The sequence below is a fragment of the Salminus brasiliensis genome, chromosome 1 (assembly GCF_030463535.1).
Source record: "Salminus brasiliensis chromosome 1, fSalBra1.hap2, whole genome shotgun sequence".
In the NCBI taxonomy this organism is placed as follows: Eukaryota; Metazoa; Chordata; class Actinopteri; order Characiformes; family Bryconidae; genus Salminus; species Salminus brasiliensis.
This window is the reverse complement of record NC_132878.1, coordinates 26,136,471-26,160,692: the sequence shown is the minus strand read 5'-3', so window position 1 is coordinate 26,160,692 and position 24,222 is coordinate 26,136,471. Positions and strand designations below refer to the sequence as shown.

The following is a 24,222-nucleotide window of genomic DNA, read 5'->3' as shown; positions in this document are numbered from 1 at the left end:
GGTGGATGACGTAAGTTTGTCAAAGAAGGTGAAGAAATACAGGATAACATGTTGCCATCAAGTGCAGATAATACTCGATCCCTTTCCTGCAGTAAAATGAGCTGTTCTTATGATGGAGAGGTTGGAGACTTTGGAGACTCTAAAAGGACACTTGGAGAAGCAGCCTGTTCACTGTCAGCTCCAGCTAGAAGAACTTCAAATCAGGAGGAGGGATCAGCTCCAAATGTTGCCTGGTGAAAGTAGACCCATGGTGACACGAGAGTCCAAAGCAGAAAGTTTTGGGGGACATGAAGGCTTCAGTTTATAGTCTCTAAAATCTAGATTTTAAAATGAAATTCAGGAAAATTCTTTTTGTGGTTTTTATCATATTTTGACCACTGCAGATCAATTTCAATATCTCTACATGTTTTCTACTCCAAAAGTGAAGGCTTTTCAGTAACTGGTGAAATTGCCTCTAGTTTATATAAGGCTGGAGCAGAAAGCCTCAAGATGTGGGAGTGTAATTTCAGACTGGAAATGGAAAAAAGGGCTGGAGAGGTTCAAAGTCTTCTAGGTGGTGTGATGACTGCAGATCAGGTTTAAGCTGGGTAAAGAAATACTAATATCTCTAATGAAAGTAAAACATGGCTTAGTTCATCCACCGCTAGCAGGACTGGAGAAAACAGAGGAAAATGGAGCCTCATGTTCTCCTCACCCAAACTCACGACAGAGAAACGAAGACGAAGCTGATAAAAGCAGAACTACGAGCTAAAACAGTTTAGTCTTCATCTCAACACTTGCTCATCTGTATGATAGTTGAAGTGAGTAGAGGATTTTTAACTGAAACACGTTTTTAATCTGAATTTAGCAACAAAACACGGAGCTGTGCTCCTGCCCCCAGCGTTAGAAGCACAGTCTGCTGCTGAAGGACCGCAGCTCAGAAGCACCAAAGCTAAGTCTAGCTGCAGTTCACCACTTGCCACTAGGGGTCGCCCAAACTCCATTACACCGTGTGAAAGCGCTCAACTCCATGAAATCCCCCCAAAACGAGGCCATGTTTTCTCCCTCTGTGACATGTACTAGATAGTACTAGATTATATAGTATTAAACTCGTTCAACTCTCAGGAAAGTACAAATCCATGAGGATTTGGAATAAAGTTCATTAGAAGGAACCAGTTTCTACCATTACAGGTTACACACAGCTTCCCAGTTCCTCTAAGAGAAAAGCAGTGTGTAGAAAATGCCCTGCACTAGAACCTCTGCCCCAGCACACTGTGATATAGTCAAGTCAAGTCAGATTTATTTGTAAAGCGCTTTTTACAACTGTTGTCGTCACAAAGCAGCTTTACATAAATAGTGATTAATAAAAGACAGAGACAAAGAAGAAAGAAGAAAATAACGTAAGATATGATGGATCAAAGACCCCCGTGAGCAAGCCAATGGTGACAGTGGCAAGGAAAAACTCCCTCAGAGCTGGAGGAAGAAACCTTGGGAGGAACCAAGTCTCACAAGGGGGACCCAGCCTCCTCTGGTCAGAACTATTTAAACATTAATGATAAAAATGACCAAACCAGATACAACAGATAGTTAATAATGGTGATATTAATAGTGGCAGACAGTTACGAGTCCATTTGGTTTTTTTTTAGGTTTTAACATGGTCATTAAACAGGTAGCAGTTATGGGTGGTGGTGGGTGGGGGGCCTGCTGGTTTGACGCAGGTAGAGGGGACCTCAGCGGGCAATCTTCCAGCAGGTCGGGCTGGGTGGCCATTTACTCGGAGAAGATTCTCTCTGGTCCGGATGACATGGCGTCCCAGTGTTCCATAAAGAACTTCAAATCGTGCCTCATCTGACCACAGAACAGTCTTCCATTTTGCCACACTCCATTTTAAAAGACCCCTGGCCCAGTGCAAACGTCTGAGCTTGTGGAGCTTGCTTAGAAATGGCTTCCTCTTTGCACTGTAGAGTTTCAGCTGGCAATGGCGGATGGCACGGTGGATTGTGTTTGTGGACAATGATTTCTGGAAGTATTCCTGAGCCCATTCTGTTATTTCCTTGACAGTGGCATTCCTGTTTGAGGTGCAGTGACGTTTAAGGGCCCGGAGATCATGAGCATCCAGTAGAGTTTTACGGCCTTGACCCTTACGCACAGCGATTGTTCCAGATTCTCTGAATCTTTTGATGATGTTAAGCACGGTTGATGATGATAACTTAAAAGTCTTTGCTATTTTACGCTGGGTAACACCATTCTGGTATTGCTGCACTATCTTTCTGCGCAACAATAGTGGAATTGGTGATCCTCTTACCATCATGGCTTCAGAGAGACACTGACACTCTGAGAAGCTCTTTTTATACCCAATCATGTTGTCAATTGACCTAATTAGTGTTAATTGGTCTTCCAGCTGTTCGTTATATGCTCAATTTCCTTTTTCCAGCCACTTACTGCTACTTGTCCAAACTTTTTTGGGATTTGTTGACGCCATGATATTTTGAATCAACATATTTCTCCTTTAAAATGTTCCATTTACTCAGATTAAACTTTTGATCTGTCATCTATGTTCTATTACGAATATAATATTGACATTTGCCATCTCCACATCATTGTATTCAGTTTTTATTCACAATTTGTTTAGTATCCCAACTTTTTTGGAATCCGGTTTGTAGTTTTAGTAAGGACCCTGGCTGCAGCATTTTGAACCAGCTGAAGTTTATTGAGGTTCCTGCTGGAACAACCTGACAAAAGTGCATTACAGTAATCTAGCCTTTGGCATATAGCACCATCATACCAGCACAAGATGTCCCTCTTGCTGCACAGCAGACAGTGGACATCTAGACAGAATAAAGGCCCTGAATCCAAACATGCTGAGTAATATGCTTTCAGCATGAGTTTGAAGTCTCAGATATTTAGTAAAGTTGGAGATTTCAGAGGTTTGTTGTGAGATTCGAGAACAATGAGTGAGTCTCACACCCACCCACTTGAGAGGTGTAGTGACGTAAATGTAAGAGCTGATCTAAACACCAGAGAAATTTAAGACTGGACATTGCAACAAATGTATGAGAGATAAACAGGATGAAACAGGGAGACTGGACTAGCTGTGATCATGTGACTGTCCACTATAAACTTCATATCTCTGTCTAATGCTGATGTGCTTCATTCACTGGTTACTAATCCTGTGAGACATGACCAGCAGCAAGTTGACACTGACCATATTGTCTATCTCAATCAGTTCACACAATCCTGCTATACCTGGAAACACAAGTCAGACTAATCTCATTACAGACAAGCTTTATGGTCTTTTTGCTTCTGGAGGTGCACTCCTCATCTGCTGACCCTTAACCAGCATGAGGGAGATTTTTTCTGGGAGCAGCAGATAATGTGACTCCTCCCAAAGAGCTACATCCACTCCTCAGTTCTTCATGTGGTCTTCTGGTTGGAGTTTTAAAGGCATGTTGTGCTAACAAGACCATGATGACTGTTCTGTAGATTCCTGCAGTGTTTGTAGCTTCAATCAGATTATAAAGTCAAACAAAAAGGTCAGTTATCAGTTTAAGGTGTCTGATGTCAGCATAGATATTTATACAAATTTTAATCAGCTATGACTGACCAAGTCAAGAGGCTTGGTCATTTTAACTCACAGTACACAGTGAAACAAAACAATCCTCCAGGACCATGGTGCAACGCAACACAGTGCAGACAAAAAACAAAAGTCCAACACAGAACAAGCGAATACAGACAGCACAACACAAGGCATACAGTGCAGACTAGAGAGTGCAAATAAATAAGAGTCTGAGAGTAGTGGGGAGTAGGGTTGTGCAATAAAATGTGCATATCATGTTCAAACCAGTAGAGTGCAGCACAGGTTAGAGCAGCCATTTTTTTTTAAATAGGTCAATAAATGTGCAGAGTCCAGGGATGTAGTGAGGTAGTATGTAGTGCAATGCTTTCACTGGAGTCAGATTGCTTGTGGGGAAAGTGCTGTTGCAGTCTTGTTGGACTGTCGATGTTGAGCGGAGAGTGGTTGTGTAGCATTCTCCTAAAGTCAACAACCATTTCTTTAGTCTTGTCTACCTTCAGGTAAGGGCTGCTGACTTTACACTAGTCTGCCAGTCTCTGCACCTCCTCTCTGTATGCTGATCAGACCCAGCACTGGTTTATCATTGGTGAACTTCATGAAGTGATTTGAGTTTTTCAGCAGAGAACTCAGAACCCCCTGGGGCACTGTGTTGGGTCACCCCCACATTCAGTGTGATGGTGCTGGAGATGGAACAGGGAGACTTGACTAGCTGTGCTCATGTGACTGTCCACTAAACTAATTAAAATAAATAAATAAATAAATAAATATATACACAAATTAGATCTGTCAGAGCAGAGTGTGTTATGGTTCATACACAGCATTAGTCTCAGCATCACTGCACTGCTTGTTACACTGTTTAAACATGGCAGTGATTTGTAGCAAAAAAAGCCAATAAGTTACTGTAAATGTAACCTTAATACCAAATGGGTCCACCAATAGAACCCAGTCCACTTTAACTAATGCGGCACCACAGTTACCTGAACTCAGATTTATCAAGTACCTCAACTGAACAAACAGACAGAACACTTCCTATAAAACATGATCCACCCACCGTCTGTAGAGCAATAACTCATACTACCTGCGTTCACCACGCCAAACAAACGCTGTTGCGCAAGTCCGGATAGATATAGGCGCCATGCTGTGTTGACGTCATGCCCAATAGACGCAGACTACACCTGTGGGCGCTGCCCAATACAGCTCGCGGGAGGAGAACTCTCCCCAGGTCCTAGCTGATGCATAATACATGCTAACAGGTCCTTCACAGATCCTGACTGATACATAATAAATGAACAAGTCCTGCCTGTTACACTGTTGTAGAAATGTACAGTAAAATGCTGCTTTTATAAACACATGATATCACTGTTAATAAAACGCTAAATAATTCATAAAAACACATTAAAATGTGTCTAAAGTACAAACTGTAATGAAGAGGTTAAAGCAGGCTGCTTGTGCAGAGTGGCTTTATTAGGACTTGTCTAAAAAATGTCCCATAATGCATTTCACATTCAGACCATTTACAACAGAAATGCATCTTTCATTAAAATAACAGAATAATACTGTTGAAAATGGCTGTTATTTTCCATCAATCGTTAACAGTCCGTAAAATAATGTCAAATAAAAAGTACCTAATAATATGTGGGATTTAGTCAAGTGTCTTTAGTCTACCTCCTGGATCATGAGGAGCACTGTGTGTAAAAGCCACTTAATGCTGTATTTCTTGCTGATGAATTTAGCTAATAGTTAAACGGTCATGTGTTCTGCAAAAGTGCAAGATATTTAGTTCCCCGTCCACCAATCAGTTCTGTCCTCTTTATATATCTCTCTCTCTCTCTCTCTCTCTCTCTCTCTCTCTCTCTCTCTCTGTGACACTCTGAGCAGCAGGAAAGCAGGAAGTCCCTCCTGCTCAGTTCAGAGAAAACGAAAGTGATCTCAGAGTGCTGCTCTCTCTCAGTCTAGAAGTGCAAGAAAATGGCAGAGGCCAGTATTTCAGTAGATCACGAGCAGTTCAGCTGTCCAGTCTGTCTGGATCTGCTGAAGGATCCAGTGGCTGTTCCCTGTGGACACAGTTTCTGTATGGTGTGTATTAATGGCTGCTGGGATCAGGATGAACAGAGGGGGGTCTACAGCTGCCCCCAGTGCAGAGAGACGTTCACTCCAAGGCCTGTTCTACGCAGGAACAACATGCTGGCTGAAGTGGTGGAGAAACTGAAGAAGACACAACTCCAAGCTGCTTCTCCTGCTCCCCGTTACGCTGGACCTGGAGATGTGGAGTGTGATTTCTGCACCGGGAGAAAACTCAAAGCCATCAAGTCCTGTCTGATGTGTCTGGCCTCCTTTTGTGAAACTCATCTTAAACCTCACTATGAAGTTCCTGGACTGAAGAAGCACAAGCTGGTCAAAACGTCCACCCAGCTACAAGAGAAGATCTGCTCTCAGCATGACAGACTGATCGAGATCTACTGTCGTACTGATCAGAGCTCTATCTGCTATTTATGCACAATGGAGGATCACAGGGGACACGATACAGTCTCAGCTACAACAGAAAGAAGCAGGAAACAGGTGAGAACTGTTAGATCATTCAGAATCAGCTCAGACTAATTAGATTCCTCATCCAGAAGGAGTTTCATTAATCAGTTGATCGAGTTAAAGAAAGTCGGTTCTTGATTTTAGTACATAGATTTTGAGGGAATGAGTTCAAATGCTGTTTGTACAGAAGAGTTCAATAAACTGATCAGAGCAGTTAGTGAATGTGTAACCAGCCAACACCCATCTACCCATCTAGATCATAATTCACACAAATTCATAAACATCATCAAATGTGTTTGTTCATAGACTCAGCTAAAAGAGATGCAGGAGAAACTCCAGCAGAGGATCCAGGAGAAGCAGAAGAAGCTGCAGGAGCTGGAACAGACAGTGAACACTCTTAAGGTGAGAACAGAAAGACACAGTTTTTCTCCTTTTCCCAAACAGAGTCAAAAGCTGTTCGGGGTCTGAAGTTTGCTTTTCAGTTCTGCAGTGAAGGACTGAGGCTAATGTAGCTATTTCTAATCTATAAAACCTGACAAACGCACAGATCATTTCTTTTCCATGTTTATAGATAACAGTGTGTAATATAGTGTCAGACTCCACATAAACAAGGTTACCTTATTTTTACTACATTTCCTGAACAAATGATCTGTTACTGATCGAATATGAGCTTCCAGTTGTTGTTAGAACGGCTTTAAAGTAAAAAAGCAGAAATATTTACCTGCTATGCTTTTTTACAACATTAATCAACACAAAGATCTAATAATCAGAATGTGAGGATCTTCAGTACTGTTCTGTGTTTTAGTGTTTACCTCAAACATGAGTCCAACCTACTGTGGTTCAGTAAAATACTAGAAAAATTGTCTTTATACAAATAAATAAAAATATGATGTTTTTGAACAATTCCAGTCAGGATCCAGATCAGGTCACAGTACTGAAACAGCTCTGCTAAAGATCACATTCATTAGAAGTGATTTGATTCATTGCAGCTTTCACTTTTCCTTTCTTCCCTTTATGAAGCAAATATTTCCTCTTTACTCTGATTGATTCTTCCTCCAGCTCCTTTCTTTCACTCTTACTGTTACTCAGATCTCATCAGAATCAGAGTACTTTTACACCACTGCTACATTAGCCTTGTAGCTCCAGTGAAACCTAGAGAACCAGACTTCACACACCAAACATGACTGAGCTGATCGACTACATCTGAGACAAGGAGTGTTGTGTAACAGAGGATATTCACTGTGTGTGTGTGTGTGTGTAACAGCGCTCTGCACAGTCAGCAGTGGAGGACAGTGAGAGGATCTTTACTGAGCTGATCCGCTCCATTGAGAAAAAGCGCTCTGAGGTAACAGAGCTGATCAGAGCTCAGGAGAAGGCTGAACTGAGTGGAGCTGAAGAACTCCTGGAGAAACTGCAGCAGGAGATGGCTGATCTAAAGAGGAGACACACTGAGCTGGAGCAGCTTTCACACACAGAGGATCACCTCCATTTCCTCCAGGTAACACTCACTGATCTACAGAGGAAGCTGCTCCTCATCAAGCTTGTAAAGCTCCTCTCAGCAGAAGTTCATTAAGCTCCACTAAATAAAGCTGTCTGTAATCCCAACTCTCTCTTTAGTCTCATTTGCTCTGATCTCCTTCATCTCTCTTCTCCACCTTCATCTTCCTCCATTGTGTTTCTTCTCTCTGTAGAGTTTCCAGTCTCTCTGTGTCTCTTCTGGATCTGAGAACTCAGCCAGCATCACTGTCCATCAACATCCCTCATTTGATGGAGTGAGGAAATCTGTCTCTGAGCTGAAAGAGCGACTAGAGGAATTCTGCAGAGAGGAGTTCAGGAAGATCCCTCCACATGGTAAGAGCAGCTGTCCTGCTGTCAGACATAAGGATGGGAATCTTTACTTGGACAGAAAGAGGACAAGTGAGACAAGTTTCCTCTGAGCTCCATAGAAATGATCTAATTGAACTCTGTTCCTCTTACTGTTCCTCTACACACTGACCACGCACTGCAGCCACCACCTGTGTCCAGCAGCTGATTCTGTAATGGTAGCACTAGCGGGACTAGTCCAGGGCCCTACCGATAGAGCTACCAGTGGTAGTTAGAATATGACCTAAACACTTAGCTGTCAAGATGTGGAACAGAAAGGCATGGGTATCAGAACTTAATGATATCCCAACTTTCAGTTGGAATTGAACCCAGGTCCACGGGATCAGAAACCAGGTACTTTACCACTACTTTACCACTGCACAGGGGAGGGTTTGAGCAGGAAAACTAGACAACGATGTCAGGGGACGCTGGCTGCCTTCTTTGAACTGAGGCGAACTAAATAGCTTGGACTGCCAAACAAAGCTATGGCAGAAAAATAAGGAGGGAAAGGAGGAAGGTTCCTTGAACCTCCAGTTCTTCCTAAAGATAAATGAGTAAACTAGGAGAAGGGGATGGAGAAACCTCACTGCCTTCTTTTGAACAGGAATTGGAAAGTAGGGAAGGGTGAGACCTAACTTTTCAAAAGAGACAAGACAGAAGGAACACGGTGTATGAAACAACACCAAATAACCGCCTGTATGTTGTAAACACTATGTGCTCCACAAAGAGCCAGCCACTCTGGTTGTTCCTTGAGGAGTATATGTACTCAGCTCACCAGGTGCTGGGAGTTAGGACTGATTATCGGACTACCGCTGCCCTCTGGTGGCTGGAATTGGTCCACCTTTACAGATTCACACTGTAACAGAGTGTCATATTTCATTAGACCAATAACACACACACACACACACACACACACACACACACACACACACACACACACACACACACAGCGAGAAAGATGCTGGTAACTGATCAGTGTAATTAACATACATTTAAAAGAGCACCCTTTAAAAATATCATTTATTTGCTTTACATGAATTATTGTATTATTGCTGTTCTTCTATTATTACTGTTATTACTTCTCTCATATTTCTACAAAACTGTTATATTTATCAACAGACAAATCCTGTTTTAGAGAGAGAGAGAGAGAAAGACTGAAATGATCTTCTCCAAAGTTTCTTAGAAATAAAGATTGTTTTTACATTTTAAACTTTATCTTTAATCTTCAGGAACATTTTAATTCTACTCTATTCTACTCTACTCTGTTTTATTCTATTCTATTTTATTCTATTCTATTCTATTCTATTCATGCTGTTGGACTGTTGTGTTTGTGTGTCTCCACAGCTGCAGCAGTTCAGATTTTATCCTCAGAGCCAAACACCAGAGAAGATTTTCTGCAATGTATGTGTAACACACACACACACACACACACACACACACACACACACACACACACACACACAAACAGACATACCAAACAAACACAATTGCTGAATTAAACACACATTAAAACAATATCACACACACACACACACAAAGAAAACATACAAACACAAACCATTTAAAAGGAACACTCACATCCATACACACACTCACACACATTCACAAAACATATACATACCCAACACACACAAACACGACACTAAATGAAATAAATTCACACACATTAAAAGACAAACACACACACAGACATATACTGAATTAAACACACACACACAAGCACACGCACACACTCAGCAACAGTGTTTTACTTTAAATAATTTAACTTTTCTTTTCTTTACTTTTCTGTAGATTACTGTCGACTGACTCTGGATCCCAACACAGTAAATAATAACCTCAGACTGTCTGAGAAGAACAGAGTGGTGATGTGGAGTAAAGAAGTCCAGTCATACTCTGATCATCCAGAGAGGTTTAACAGCTGGTCTCAGGTGTTGTGTAAGGAGAGTGTGTGTGGACGCTGTTACTGGGAGGTTGAGTGGAACAGTGGAGATTGGTGTGTGTACATATCAGTCTCATATAAAGGGATCAGCAGGAAAGGAGGGGGTGATAAGTGTGGGTTTGGACACGTCAGTCAGTCCTGGAGTCTGAAGTGTTCCTCCTCTCTCTCTTTCCTCCACAACAACATTCAGACTAAGCTCTCAGCTCCACCATCCTCCAGAATAGGAGTGTATGTGGATCACAGTGCAGGAACTCTGTCCTTCTACAGCGTCTCTGACACAATGACCCTCCTACACACACTCCACACCACATTCACTCAGCCGCTCTACGCTGGGTTCTATGTTGAAGGAACTGTGAGGTTATGTGATAAGAAGTGATGTGTGTGTTAAATCTTGTAGATCTGAAAAGAATCTCCTACGTTTCTCTTTCATTCATTAACTGAGAGAAAAAGATGAAGCTCTTCACATGAAGACTCTTCTTCACGTCTTCTCCACAGAGCTGAACCCACATTCTCTCAGCCTCTCTGCTGCTTGAGTGTTTAAACAGACGCAGATGAAGAGTTCAGAGGGTTGTCAGTAACACAGCTGATGGAAAAGGAAGCATTAGGTGAGGATGTGAAGGAGTCCTTTCACACCAGCTCATCTACAGTCTGTCAGCTCACATCATGGATTTCCATCAGAAATCCAGCATTTCATTCATGCAGCTCTGAAGCTTCTCAAATCTGAGCTCCAGAACCTTTTTCCTTCTGAAGGATTGTTTCCTGAAGCAGCTTCTCAGGAAGGAAGAAATTATTGGCAGCAATAATCAATAAAAATAGCTTCAAAACCAACTCAGAAACCATAGAAGAAAGTATTTTATGCTGTTGGAGAGATTTTGACCGAGTTGGAACAGGAAAGTGAAGCCGAGGCTTTGCTGGAGTCGGACAGCAGTGAGAGCTGTGAAAGCTAGAATAAGAAAACCTGACTAAATAAAACAAGCAAAGGTGAAACTAGACCCTCCTGCCTCTTTGCTCTTATCTACTAGTGATTGCTCTTGGTTTGGCACTAGAATAAAATGTTCAATCAGAACTGGTGGATGACGTAAGTTTGTCAAATAAGGTGAAGAAATACAGGATAACATGTTGCCATCAAGTGCAGATAATACACGATCCCTTTCCTGCAGTAAAATGAGCTGTTCTTATGATGGAGAGGTTGGAGACTTTGGAGACTCTAAAAGGACACTTGGAGAAGCAGCCTGTTCACTGTCAGCTCCAGCTAGAAGAACTTCAAATCAGGAGGAGGGATCAGCTCCAAATGTTGCCTGGTGAAAGTAGACCCATGGTGACACGAGAGTCCAAAGCAGAAAGTTTTGGGGGACATGAAGGCTTCAGTTTATAGTCTCTAAAATCTAGATTTTAAAATGAAATTCAGGAAAATTCTTTTTGTGGTTTTTATCATATTTTGACCACTGCAGATCAATTTCAATATCTCTACATGTTTTCTACTCCAAAAGTGAAGGCTTTTCAGTAACTGGTGAAATTGCCTCTAGTTTATATAAGGCTGGAGCAGAAAGCCTCAAGATGTGGGAGTGTAATTTCAGACTGGAAATGGAAAAAAAGGGCTGGAGAGGTTCAAAGTCTTCTAGGTGGTGTGATGACTGCAGATCAGGTTTAAGCTGGGTAAAGAAATACTAATATCTCTAATGAAAGTAAAACATGGCTTAGTTCATCCACCGCTAGCAGGACTGGAGAAAACAGAGGAAAATGGAGCCTCATGTTCTCCTCACCCAAACTCACGACAGAGAAACGAAGACGAAGCTGATAAAAGCTGAAGTACGAGCTAAAACAGTGCAGTCTTCATCACAACACTTGCTCATCTGTATGATAGTTGAAGTGAGTAGAGGATTTTTAACTGAAACACGTTTTTAATCTGAATTTAGCAACAAAACACGGAGCTGTGCTCCTGCCCCCAGCGTTAGAAGCACAGTCTGCTGCTGAAGGACCGCAGCTCAGAAGCACCAAAGCTAAGTCTAGCTGCAGTTCACCACTTGCCACTAGGGGTCGCCCAAACTCCATTACACCGTGTGAAAGCGCTCAACTCCATGAAATCCCCCCAAAACGAGGCCATGTTTTCTCCCTCTGTGACATGTACTAGATAGTACTAGATTATATAGTATTAAACTCGTTCAACTCTCAGGAAAGTACAAATCCATGAGGATTTGGAATAAAGTTCATTAGAAGGAACCAGTTTCTACCATTACAGGTTACACACAGCTTCCCAGTTCCTCTAAGAGAAAAGCAGTGTGTAGAAAATGCCCTGCACTAGAACCTCTGCCCCAGCACACTGTGATATAGTCAAGTCAGATTTATTTGTAAAGCGCTTTTTACAACTGTTGTCGTCACAAAGCAGCTTTACATAAATAGTGATTAATAAAAGACAGAGACAAAGAAGAAAGAAGAAAATAACGTAAGATATGATGGATCAAAGACCCCCGTGAGTAAGCCAATGGCGACAGTGGCAAGGAAAAACTCCCTCAGAGCTGGAGGAAGAAACCTTGGGAGGAACCAAGACTCACAAGGGGGACCCATCCTCCTCTGGTCAGAACTATTTAAACATTAATGATAAAAATGACCAAACCAGATACAACAGATAGTTCATAATGGTGATATTAATAGTGGCAGACAGTTACGAGTCCATTTGGGTTTTTTTTAGGTTTTAACATGGTCATTAAACAGGTAGCAGTTATGGGTGGTGGTGGGTGGGGGGCCTGCTGGTTAGACCAGTAGGTGGCAGCTGGTTTGACGCAGGCAGAGGGGACCTCAGCGGGCAATCTTCCAGCAGGTCGGGCTGGGTGGCCATTTACTCAGAGAAGATTCTGAGAGGAATTTTATGGAGAGCAGAGATCAGAGCAGTATCAGAATGTGTCTGATGACTCCGGCAGGTCAGACTATAACAGCCTAATTATAAGGAGAGAGCCAGAAGGTAACACAGACACGAGAGCACCCTGAAAACGAGACGACAGCGAGACGACAGCGAGACGACAGCTCCAGCATCTCAGTGTACTACAATCCCCTGGGTCCGCGAACCCCTGGACCTGCAACCTTTATCTAAGAAACATTAATTACCAAAAGCTAAACTAAACAGATGAGTTTTCAGCTTAGATTTAAAGATTGAGACTGTGTCTGAGTCCCGAAGGTTATCTGGAAGGTTATTCCAGAGTTTGGGGGGCTTTATAAGAAAAGGCTCTTCCCCCTGCTGAGGTTTTCTGAATTTTGGGAATGAGTAGGAGTCCAGCACCCTGAAATCTAAGTAGTCTTGATGGTTCGTAATATGTAATAAGATGCCGCAGGTACTCAGGAATGAGGCCATGTAGGACTTTATATGTTAAAAAAAGAATTTTGTATTGAATTTAACTGGGAGCCAATGAAGTGCTGATAGAACTGGACTGATATGGTGAAAATTTCTACAAACCGGATTCCAAAAAAGTTGGGACACTAAACAAATTGTAAATAAAAACTGAATGCAATGATGGAGATGGCAAATGTCAATAGATGAACCTAGATGACAGATCAAAAGTTAAATCTGAGTAAATGGAATATTTTAAAGGAGAAATATGTTGATTCAAAATTTCATGCCATCAACAAATCCCAAAAAAGTAGGTACAAGGCCATTTTTACCACTGTGTGGCATCCCCCCTTCTTCTTACAACACTCAACAGACGTCTGGGTACAGAGGAGACCAGTTTCTCAGGTTTAGAAATAGGAATGCTCTCCCATTCATGTCTAATACAGGCCTCTAACTGTTCAATCGTCTTGGGCCTTCTTTGTCGCACCTTCCTCTTTATGATGCGCCAAATGTTCTCTATAGGTGAAAGATCTGGACTGCAGGCTGGCCATTTCAGTACCCGGATCCTTCTCCTACGTAGCCATGATGTTGTGACTGCTGCAGTTGAAAAATGCAGGGTCTTCCCTGAAAGAGATGACGTCTAGATGGGAGCATATGTTGTTCTAGAACCTAAACATAGTTCTCTGCATTAATGGTGCCTTTCCAGACATGCAAGCTGCCCATGCCACAAGCACTCATGCAACCCCATACCATCAGTGATGCAGGCTTCTGAACGGAGCTTTGATAACTTGGGTTATCCTTGTCCTCTCTGGTCCGGATGACATGGCGTCCCAGTGTTCCATAAAGAACTTCAAATCGTGACTCATCTGACCACAGAACAGTCTTCCATTTTGCCACACTCCATTTTAAAAGACCCCTGGCCCAGTGCAAACGTCTGAGCTTGTGGAGCTTGCTTAGAAATGGCTTCCTCTTTGCACTGTAGAGTTTCAGCTGGCAATGGCGGATGGCACGGTGGATTGTGTTTGTGGACAATGATTTCTGGAAGTATTCCTGAGCCCATTCTGTTATTTCCTTGACAGTGGCATTCCTGTTTGAGGTGCAGTGACGTTTAAGGGCCCGGAGATCATGAGCATCCAGTAGAGTTTTACGGCCTTGACCCTTACACACAGCGATTGTTCCAGATTCTCTGAATCTTTTGATGTTAAGCACGGTTGATGATGATAACTTAAAAGTCTTTGCTATTTTACGCTGGGTAACACCATTCTGGTATTGCTACACTATCTTTCTGCGCAACAATGGTGGAATTGGTGATCCTCTTACCATCGCGGCTTCAGAGAGACACTGACACTCTGAGAAGCTCTTTTTATACCCAATCATGTTGTCAATTGACCTAATTAGTGTTAATTGGTCTTCCAGCTGATCGTTATAAGCTCAATTTCCTTTTTCCAGCCACTTATTGCTACTTGTCCAAACTTTTTTGGGATTTGTTGATGCCATGAAATTTTGAAACAACATATTTCTCCTTTAAAATGTTCCATTTACTCAGATTAAACTTTTGATCTGTCATCTATGTTCTATTACGAATAAAATATTGACATTTGCCATCTCCACATCATTGCATTCAGTTTTTATTCACAATTTGTTTAGTATCCCAACTTTTTTGGAATCCGGTTTGTAGTTTTAGTAAGGACCCTGGCTGCAGCATTTTGAACCAGCTGAAGTTTATTGAGGTTCCTGCTGGAACAACCTGACAAAAGTGCATTACAGTAATCTAGCCTTTGGCATATAGCACCATCATACCAGCACAAGATGTCCCTCTTGCTGCACAGCAGACAGTGGACATCAAGACAGAATAAAGGCCCTGAATCCAAACATGCTGAGTAATATGCTTTTAGCAGGAGTTTGAAGTCTGAGATATTTAGTAAAGTTGATTTCAGAGGTTTGCTGTGAGATTCGAGAACAATGTGTGAGTCTCACACCCACCCACTTGAGAGGTGTAGTGATGTAAATGTAAGAGCTGATCTAAACACCAGAGAAATGTAAGACTGGACATTGTAACAAATGTATGAGAGATAAACAGGATGAAACAGGGAGACTGAACTAGCTGTGATCATGTGACTGTCCACTATAAACTTCATATCTCTGTCTAATGCTGATGTGCTTCATTCACTGGTTACTAATCCTGTGAGACATGACCAGCAGCAAGTTCACACTGACCATATTGTCTATCTGAATCAGTTCACACAATCCTGCTATACCTGGAAACACAAGTCAGACTAATCTCATTACGGATTAGCTTTATGGTCTTTTTGCTTCTGGAGGTGCAATCCTCATCTGCTGACCCTTAACCAGCATGAGGGAGATTTTTTCTGGGAGCAGCAGATAATGTGACTCCTCCCAAAGAGCTACATCCACTCCTCAGTTCTTTATGAGGTCTTCTGGTTGGAGTTTTAAAGGCATGTTGTGCTAACAAGACCATGATGACTGTTCTGTAGATTCCTGCAGTGTTTGTAGCTCCAATCAGATTATAAAATCAAACAAAAAGGTCAGTTATCAGTTTAAGGTGTCTGATGTCAGCATAGATATTTATACAAATTTTAATCAGCTATGACTGACCAAGTCAAGAGGCTTGGTCATTTTAACTCACAGTACACAGTGAAACAAAACATTCCTCCAGGACCATGGTGCAACGCAACACAGTGCAGACAGAAACAAAAGTCCAACACAAAACAAGTGAATACAGACAGCACAACACAAGGCATACAGTGCAGACTAGAGAGTGCAAATAAATAAGAGTCTGAGAGTAGTGGGGAGTAGGGTTGTGCAATAAAATGTGCATATCATGTTCTAACCAGTAGAGTGCAGCACAGGTTAGAGCAGCCATTTTTTTTAAATAGGTCAATAAATGTGCAGAGTCCAGGGATGTAGTGAGGTAGTATGTAGTGCAATGCTTTCACTGGAGTCAGATTGCTTGTGGGGAAAGTGCTGTTGCAGTCTTGTTGGACTGTCGATGTTGAGCGGAGAGTGGTTGTGTAGCGTTCTCCTAAAGTCAACAACCATTTCTTTAGTCTTGTCTACCTTCAGGTAAGGGCTGCTGACTTTACACTAGTCTGCCAGTCTCTGCACCTCCTCTCTGTATGCTGATCAGACCCAGCACTGGTTTATCATTGGTGAACTTCATGAAGTGATTTGAGTTTTTCAGCAGAGAACTCAGAACCCCCTGTGGCACTGTGTTGGGTCACCCCCACATTCAGTGTGATGGTGCTGGAGATGGAACAGGGAGACTTGACTAGCTGCGCTCATGTGACTGTCCACTAAACTAATTAAAATAAATAAATATATACACAAATTAGATTTGTCAGAGCAGAGTGTGTTATGGTTCATACACAGCATTAGTCTCAGCATCACTGCACTGCTTGTTACACTGTTTAAACATGGCAGTGATTTGTAGCAAAAAAAAAAGTAGCAGGGTTTCCAATAAGTTACTGTAAATGTAACCTTAATACCAAATGGGTCCACCAATAGAACCCAGTCCACTTTAACTAATGCGGCGCCACAGTTACCTGAACTCAGATTTATCAAGTACCTCAACTGAACAAACAGACAGAACACTTCCTATAAAACATGATCCACCCACCGTCTGTAGAGCAATAACTCATACTACCTGCGTTCACCACGCCAAACAAACGCTGTTGCGCAAGTCCGGATAGATATAGGCGCCATGCTGTGTTGACGTCATGCCCAATAGACGCAGACTACACCTGTGGGCGCTGCCCAATACAGCTCGCGGGAGGAGAACTCTCCCCAGGTCCTAGCTGATGCATAATACATGCTAACAGGTCCTTCACAGATCCTGACTGATACATAATAAATGAACAAGTCCTGCCTGTTACACTGTTGTAGAAATGTACAGTAAAATGCTGCTTTTATAAACACATGATATCACTGTTAATAAAACGCTAAATAATTCATAAAAACACAGTAAAATGTGTCTAAATTACAAACTGTAATGAAGAGGTTAAAGCTGGCTTTATTAGGACTTGTCTAAAAAATGTCCCATAATGCATTTCACATTCAGACCATTTACAACAGAATCTTTCTTTAGAATAACAGAATAATACTGTTGAAAATGTCTGTTATTTTCCATCAGTCTTTAACAGTCCGTAAAATAATGTAAAATAAGAAGTACCTAATAATATGTCCCACCATGAGGGATTTAGCCAAGTGTGCTCCTCTCCCTCCTGGATCATGAGGAGCACTGTGTGTAAAAGCCACTTAATGCTGTATTTCTTGCTGATGAATTTAGCTAATAGTTAAACGGTCATGTGTTCTGCCAAAGTGCAAGATATTTAGTTCCCAGTCCACCAATCAGTTCTGTCCTCTCTCTCTCTCTCTCTCTCCCTCTCTCTCCTCCCCTCTCTGTGACACTCTGAGCAGCAGGAAAGCAGGAAGTCATTCCTGCTCAGTTCAGAGAAAATGAAAGTGATCTCAGAGTGCTGCTCTCTCTCAGTCTAGAAGTGCAGGAAAATGGCAGAGGCCAGTATTTCAGTAGATCACGAGCAGTTCAGCTGTCCAGTCTGTCTGGATCTGCTGAAGGACCCAGTGACCACTCCCTGTGGACACAGTTTCTGTAAGGTGTGTATTAATGACTGCTGGGATCAGGATGAACAGAGGGGGGTCTACAGCTGCCCCCAGTGCAGAGAGACGTTCACTCCAAGGCCTGTTCTACGCAGGAACAACATGCTGGCTGAAGTGGTGGAGAAACTGAAGAAGACACAACTCCAAGCTGCTTCTCCTGCTCCCCGTTACGCTGGACCTGGAGATGTGGAGTGTGATTTCTGCACCGGGAGAAAACTCAAAGCCATCAAGTCCTGTCTGATGTGTCTGGCCTCCTTTTGTGAAACTCATCTTAAACCTCACTATGAAGTTCCTGCCTTGAAGAAGCACAAGCTGGTCAAAGCGTCCACCCAGCTACAAGAGAAGATCTGCTCTCAGCATGACAGACTGATCGAGATCTACTGTCGTACTGATCAGAGCTCTATCTGCTATTTATGTACAATGGAGGATCACAGGGGACACGATACAGTCTCAGCTACAACAGAAAGAAGCAGGAAACAGGTGAGAACTGTTAGATCATTCAGAATCAGCTCAGACTAATTAGATACCTCATCCAGAAGGAGTTTCATTAATCAGTTGATCGAGTTAAAGAAAGTCGGTTCTTGATTTTAGTACATAGATTTTGAAGGAATGAGTTCAAATGCTGTTTGTACGGAAGAGTTCAATAAACTGATCAGAGCAGTTAGTGAATGTGTAACCAGCCAACACCCATCTAGATCATAATTCACACAAATTCATAAACATCATAAAATCTGTTTGTTCATAGACTCAGCTAAAAGAGATGCAGGAGAAACTCCAGCAGAGGATCCAGGAGAAGCAGAAGAAGCTGCAGGAGCTGGAACAGACAGTGAACACTCTTAAGGTGAGAACAGAAAGACACAGTTTTTCTCCTTTTCCCAAACAGAGTCAAAAGCTGTTCGGGGTCTGAAGTTTGCTTTTCAGTTCTGCAGTGAAGGACTGAGGCTAATGTAGCTATTTCTAATCTATAAAACCTGACAAATGCACAGATCATTTCTTTTTCATGTTTATAGATAACAGTGTGTAATACAGTGTCAGACTCCACATAAACAAGGTTACCTTATTTTTACTACATTTCCTGAACAAATGATCTGTTACTGATCGAATAGGAGCTTCCAGTTGTTGTTAGAACGGCTTTACAGTAAAAAAGCAGAAATATTTACCTGCTATGCTTTTTTACAACATTAATCAACACAAAGATCTAATAATCAGAATGTGAGGATCTTCAGTACTGTTCTGTGTTTTAGTGTTTACCTCAAACATGAGTCCAACCTACTATGGTTCAGAAAAATACTAGAAAATGTTTATACAAATAAATAAAAATATGATGTTTCTGAACAATTCCAGTCAGGATCCAGGTCAGGTCACAGTACTGAAACAGCTCTGCTAAAGATCACATTCATTAGAAGTGATTTGATTCATTGCAGCTTTCACTTTTCCTTTCTTCCCTTTATGAAGCAAATAATTCCTCTTTACTCTGATTGATTATTCCTCCAGCTCCTTTCCTTCACTCTTACTAATACTCAGATCTCATCAGAATCAGAGTACTTTTACACCATTGCTACATTAGCCTTGTAGCTCCAGTGAAACCTAGAGAACCAGACTTCACACACCAAACATGACTGAGCTGATCGACTACATCTGAGACAAGGAGTGTTGTGTAACAGAGGATATTCACCGTGTGTGTGTGTGTGTGTGTGTGTGTGTGTGTGTGTGTGTGTGTGTGTGTGTGTGTGTGTAACAGCACTCTGCACAGGCAGCAGTGGAGGACAGTGAGAGGATCTTTACTGAGCTGATCCGCTCCATTGAGAAAAAGCGCTCTGAGGTAACAGAGCTGATCAGAGCTCAGGAGAAGGCTGAAATGAGTGGAGCTGAAGAACTCCTGGAGAAACTGCAGCAGGAGATGGCTGATCTAAAGAGGAGACACACTGAGCTGGAGCAGCTTTCACACACAGAGGATCACCTCCATTTCCTCCAGGTAACACTCACTGATCTACAGAGGAAGCTGCTCCTCATCAAGCTTGTAAAGCTCCTCTCAGCAGAAGTTCATTAAGCTCCACTAAATAAAGCTGTCTGTGATCCCAACTTTCTCTTTAGTCTCATTTGTTCTGATCTCCTTCATCTCTCTTCTCCACCTTCATCTTCCTCCATTGTGTTTCTTCTCTCTGTAGAGTTTCCAGTCTCTCTGTGTCTCTTCTGGATCTGAGGACTCAGCCAGCATTCCTGTCCATCAACATCCCTCATTTGATGGAGTGAGGAAATCTGTCTCTGAGCTGAAAGAGCGACTAGAGGAATTCTGCAGAGAGGAGTTCTGGAAGATCCCTCCACATGGTAAGAGCAGCTGTCCTGCTGTCAGACATAAGGATGGGAATCTTTACTTGGACAGAAAGAGGACAAGTGAGACAAGTTTCCTCTGAGCTCCATAGAAATGATCTAATTGAACTCTGTTCCTCTTACTGTTCCTCTACACACTGACCACGCACTGCAGCCACCACCTGTGTCCAGCAGCTGATTCTGTAATGGTAGCACTAGCGGGACTAGTCCAGGGCCCTACCGATAGAGCTACCAGTGGTAGTTAGAATATGACCTAAACACTTAGCTGTCAAGATGTGGAACAGAAAGGCATGGGTATCAGAACTTAATGATATCCCAACTTTCAGTGGGAATTGAACCCAGGTCCACGGGATCAGAAACCAGGTACTTTACCACTACTTTACCACTGCACAGGGGAGGGTTTGAGCGGGAAAACCAGACAACGATGTCAGGGGAGGCTGGCTGCCTTCTTTGAACTGAGGCGAACTAAATAGCTTGGACTCCCAAACAAAGCTATGGCAGAAAAATAAGGAGGGAAAAGAGGGAGGTTCCTTGAACCTCCAGTTCTTCCTAAAGATAAATGAGTAAACTAGGAGAAGGGGATGGAGAAACATCACTGCCTTCTTTTAAACAGGAATTGGAAAGTAGGGAAGGGTGAGACCTAACTTTCCAAAAGAGACAAGACAGAAACAACACCAAATAACCACGTGTATGTTGTAAACACCATGTGCTCCACAAAGAACCAGCCACTCTGGTTGTTCCTTGAGGAGTATATATACTCAGCTCACCAGGTGCTGGGAGTTAGGACTGATTATCGGACTACCGCTGCCCTCTGGTGGCTGGAATTGGTCCACCTTTACAGATTCACACTGTAACAGAGTGTCATATTTCATTAGACCAATAACACACACACACACACACACACACACACACACACACACACACACAGCGAGAAAGATGCTGGTAACTGATCAGTGTAATTAACATACATTTAAAAGAGCACTCCTTAAAAATATCATTTATTTGCTTTACATGAATTATTGTATTATTGCTGTTCCTCTATTATTACTGTTATTACTTCTCTCATATTTCTACAAAACTGTTATATTTATCAACAGGTAAATCCTGTTTTAGAGAGAGAGAGAGAAAGACTGAAATGACTGATCTCCAAAGTTTCTTAGAAATAAAGATTGTTTTTACGTTTTAAACTTTATCTTTAATCTTCATGAACATTTTAATTCTACTCTATTCTACTCTACTCTGTTTTATTCTATTCTATTTTATTCTATTCATACTGTTGTGTTTGTGTGTCTCCACAGCTGCAGCAGTTCAGATTTTATCCTCAGAGCCAAAAACCAGAGATTTTCTGCAATGTATGTGTAACACACACACACACACACACACACACACACACACACACACACAAACAGACATACCAAACAAACACAATTGCTGAATCAAACACACATTAAAACAATATCACACACACACACAAAGAAAACATACAAACACAAACCATTTAAAAGGAATGCTCACATCCATACACACACTCACACACATTCACAAAACACATACATACCCAACACACACAAACACAACACTAAATGAAATAAATTCACACACATTAAAAGACAAACACACACACAGACATATACTGAATTAAACACACACACACAAGCACACACACACTCAGCAACAGTGTTTTACTTTAAATAATTTAACTTTTCTTTTCTTTACTTTTCTGTAGATTACTGTCGACTGACTCTGGATCCCAACACAGCATTTAATTACCTCAGACTGTCTGAGAAGAACAGAGTGGTGATGTGGAGTAAAGTCCAGTCATACTCTGATCATCCAGAGAGGTTTAACATCTGGGAACAGGTGTTGTGTAAGGAGAGTGTGTGTGGATGCTGTTACTGGGAGGTTGAGTGGAGCAGAGGGGGAATTGGGTGTGTGCACATATCAGTCTCATATAAAGGGATCAGCAGGAAAGGATGGGGTAATGAGTGTGGGTTTGGACACAACAGTCAGTCCTGGAGTCTGGTGTGTTCCTCCTCTCTCTCTTTCCTCCACAACAACATTCAGACTGAGCTCTCAGCTCCACCATCCTCCAGAATAGGAGTGTATGTGGATCACAGTGCAGGAACTCTGTCCTTCTACAGCGTCTCTGACACAATGACCCTCCTACACACACTCCACACCACATTCACTCAGCCGCTCTACGCTGGGTTCTATGTTTCTGGAGGAACTGTGAGGTTATGTGATAAGAAGTGATGTGTGTGTTAAATCTTGTAGATCTGAAAAGAATCTCCTACGTTTCTCTTTCATTCATTAACTGAGAGAAAAAGATGAAGCTCTTCACATGAAGACTCTTCTTCACGTCTTCTCCACAGAGCTGAACCCACATTCTCTCAGCCTCTCTGCTGCTTGAGTGTTTAAACAGCCGCAGATGAAGAGTTCAGTGAGTTGTCAGTAACACAGCTGATGGAAAAGGAAGCATTAGGTGAGGATGTGAAGGAGTCCTTTCACACCAGCTCATCTACAGTCTGTCAGCTCACATCATGGATTTCCATCAGAAATCCAGCATTTCATTCATGCAGCTCTGAAGCTTCTCAAATCTCAGCTCCAGAACCTTTTTCCTTCTGAAGGATTGTTTCTTGAAGCAGCTTCTCAGGAAGGAAGAAATTATTGGCAGCAATAATCAATAAAAATAGCTTCAAAACCAACTCAGAAACCATAGAAGAAAGTATTTTATGCTGTTGGAGAGATTTTGACCGAGTTGGAACGGGAAAGTGAAGCCGAGGCTTTGCTGGAGTCGGACAGCAGTGAGAGCTGTGAAAGCTAGAATAACAAAACCTGACTAAATAAAACAAGCAAAGGTGAAACTAGACCCTCCTGCCTCTTTGCTCTTATCTACTAGTGATTGCTCTTGGTTTGGCACTAGAATAAAATATTCAATCAGAACTGGTGGATGACGTAAGTTTGTAAAAAGAAGGTGAAGAAATACAGGATAACATGTTGCCATCAAGTGCAGATAATACACGATCCCTTTCCTGCAGTAAAATGAGCTGTTCTTATGATACAGAGGTTGGAGACTTTGGAGACTCTAAAAGGACACTTGGAGAAGCTGCCTGTTCACTGTCAGCTCCAGCTAGAAGAACTTCAAATCAGGAGGAGGGATCAGCTCCAAATGTTGCCTGGTGAAAGTAGACCCATGGTGACACGAGAGTCCAAAGCAGAAAGTTTTGGGGGACATGAAGGCTTCAGTTTATAGTCTCTAAAATCTAGATTTTAAAATGAAATTCAGGAAAATTCTTTTTGTGGTTTTTATCATATTTTGACCACTGCAGATCAATTTCAATATTTCTACATGTTTTCTACTCCAAAAGTGAAGGCTTTTCAGTAACTGGTGAAATTGCCTCTAGTTTATATAAGGCTGGAGCAGAAAGCCTCAAGATGTGGGAGTGTAATTTCAGACTGGAAATGGAAAAAAGGGCTGGAGAGGTTCAAAGTCTTCTAGGTGGTGTGATGACTGCAGATCAGGTTTAAGCTGGGTAAAGAAATACTAATATCTCTAATGAAAGTAAAACATGGCTTAGTTCATCCACCGCTAGCAGGACTGGAGAAAACAGAGGAAAATGGAGCCTCATGTTCTCCTCACCCAAACTCACGACAGAGAAACGAAGACGAAGCTGATAAAAGCTGAACTACGAGCTAAAACAGTGCAGTCTTCATCTCAACACTTGCTCATCTGTATGATAGTTGAAGTGAGTAGAGGATTTTTAACTGAAACACGTTTTTAATCTGAATTTAGCAACAAAACACGGAGCTGTGCTCCTGCCCCCAGCGTTAGAAGCACAGTCTGCTGCTGAAGGACCGCAGCTCAGAAGCACCAAAGCTAAGTCTAGCTGCAGTTCACCACTTGCCACTAGGGGTCGCCCAAACTCCATTACACCGTGTGAAAGCGCTCAACTCCATGAAATCCCCCCAAAACGAGGGCATGTTTTCTCCCTCTGTGACATGTACTAGATAGTACTAGATTATATAGTATTAAACTCGTTCAACTCTCAG

The 24,222-nt window shown here is 42.1% G+C and overlaps 2 protein-coding genes across 3 annotated transcripts; both read left to right on the top strand.

Annotated features, from left to right (window-relative positions):
* Positions 1-95: 95 nt before the first annotated feature.
* Positions 96-10,868, top strand: LOC140552220 (tripartite motif-containing protein 16-like). Its single transcript, XM_072676343.1, has 6 exons — positions 96-6,112; positions 6,386-6,481; positions 7,344-7,622; positions 7,771-7,930; positions 9,287-9,343; positions 9,734-10,868. Exons 1-6 carry the CDS (start codon positions 5,522-5,524, stop codon positions 10,255-10,257), a joined length of 1,707 nt encoding a protein of 568 aa, XP_072532444.1. The 5' UTR covers positions 96-5,521; the 3' UTR covers positions 10,258-10,868.
* A 6,828-nt stretch (positions 10,869-17,696) lies between these two features.
* LOC140552210 (tripartite motif-containing protein 16-like) lies at positions 17,697-23,041 on the top strand. Of its 2 annotated transcripts, none has more exons than XM_072676322.1 (6): positions 17,697-18,321; positions 18,587-18,682; positions 19,583-19,816; positions 20,010-20,244; positions 21,471-21,524; positions 21,899-23,041. In XM_072676322.1, the coding sequence occupies exons 1-6, from the start codon at positions 17,731-17,733 to the stop codon at positions 22,423-22,425; spliced, it is 1,737 nt and encodes a 578-aa protein (XP_072532423.1). In that variant the 5' UTR covers positions 17,697-17,730; the 3' UTR covers positions 22,426-23,041. The 2 variants fall into 2 exon arrangements, with proteins under 2 accessions (XP_072532423.1, XP_072532432.1); XM_072676331.1 differs by having other exon boundaries at positions 19,583-19,861; positions 20,010-20,169.
* Positions 23,042-24,222: the final 1,181 nt, after the last annotated feature.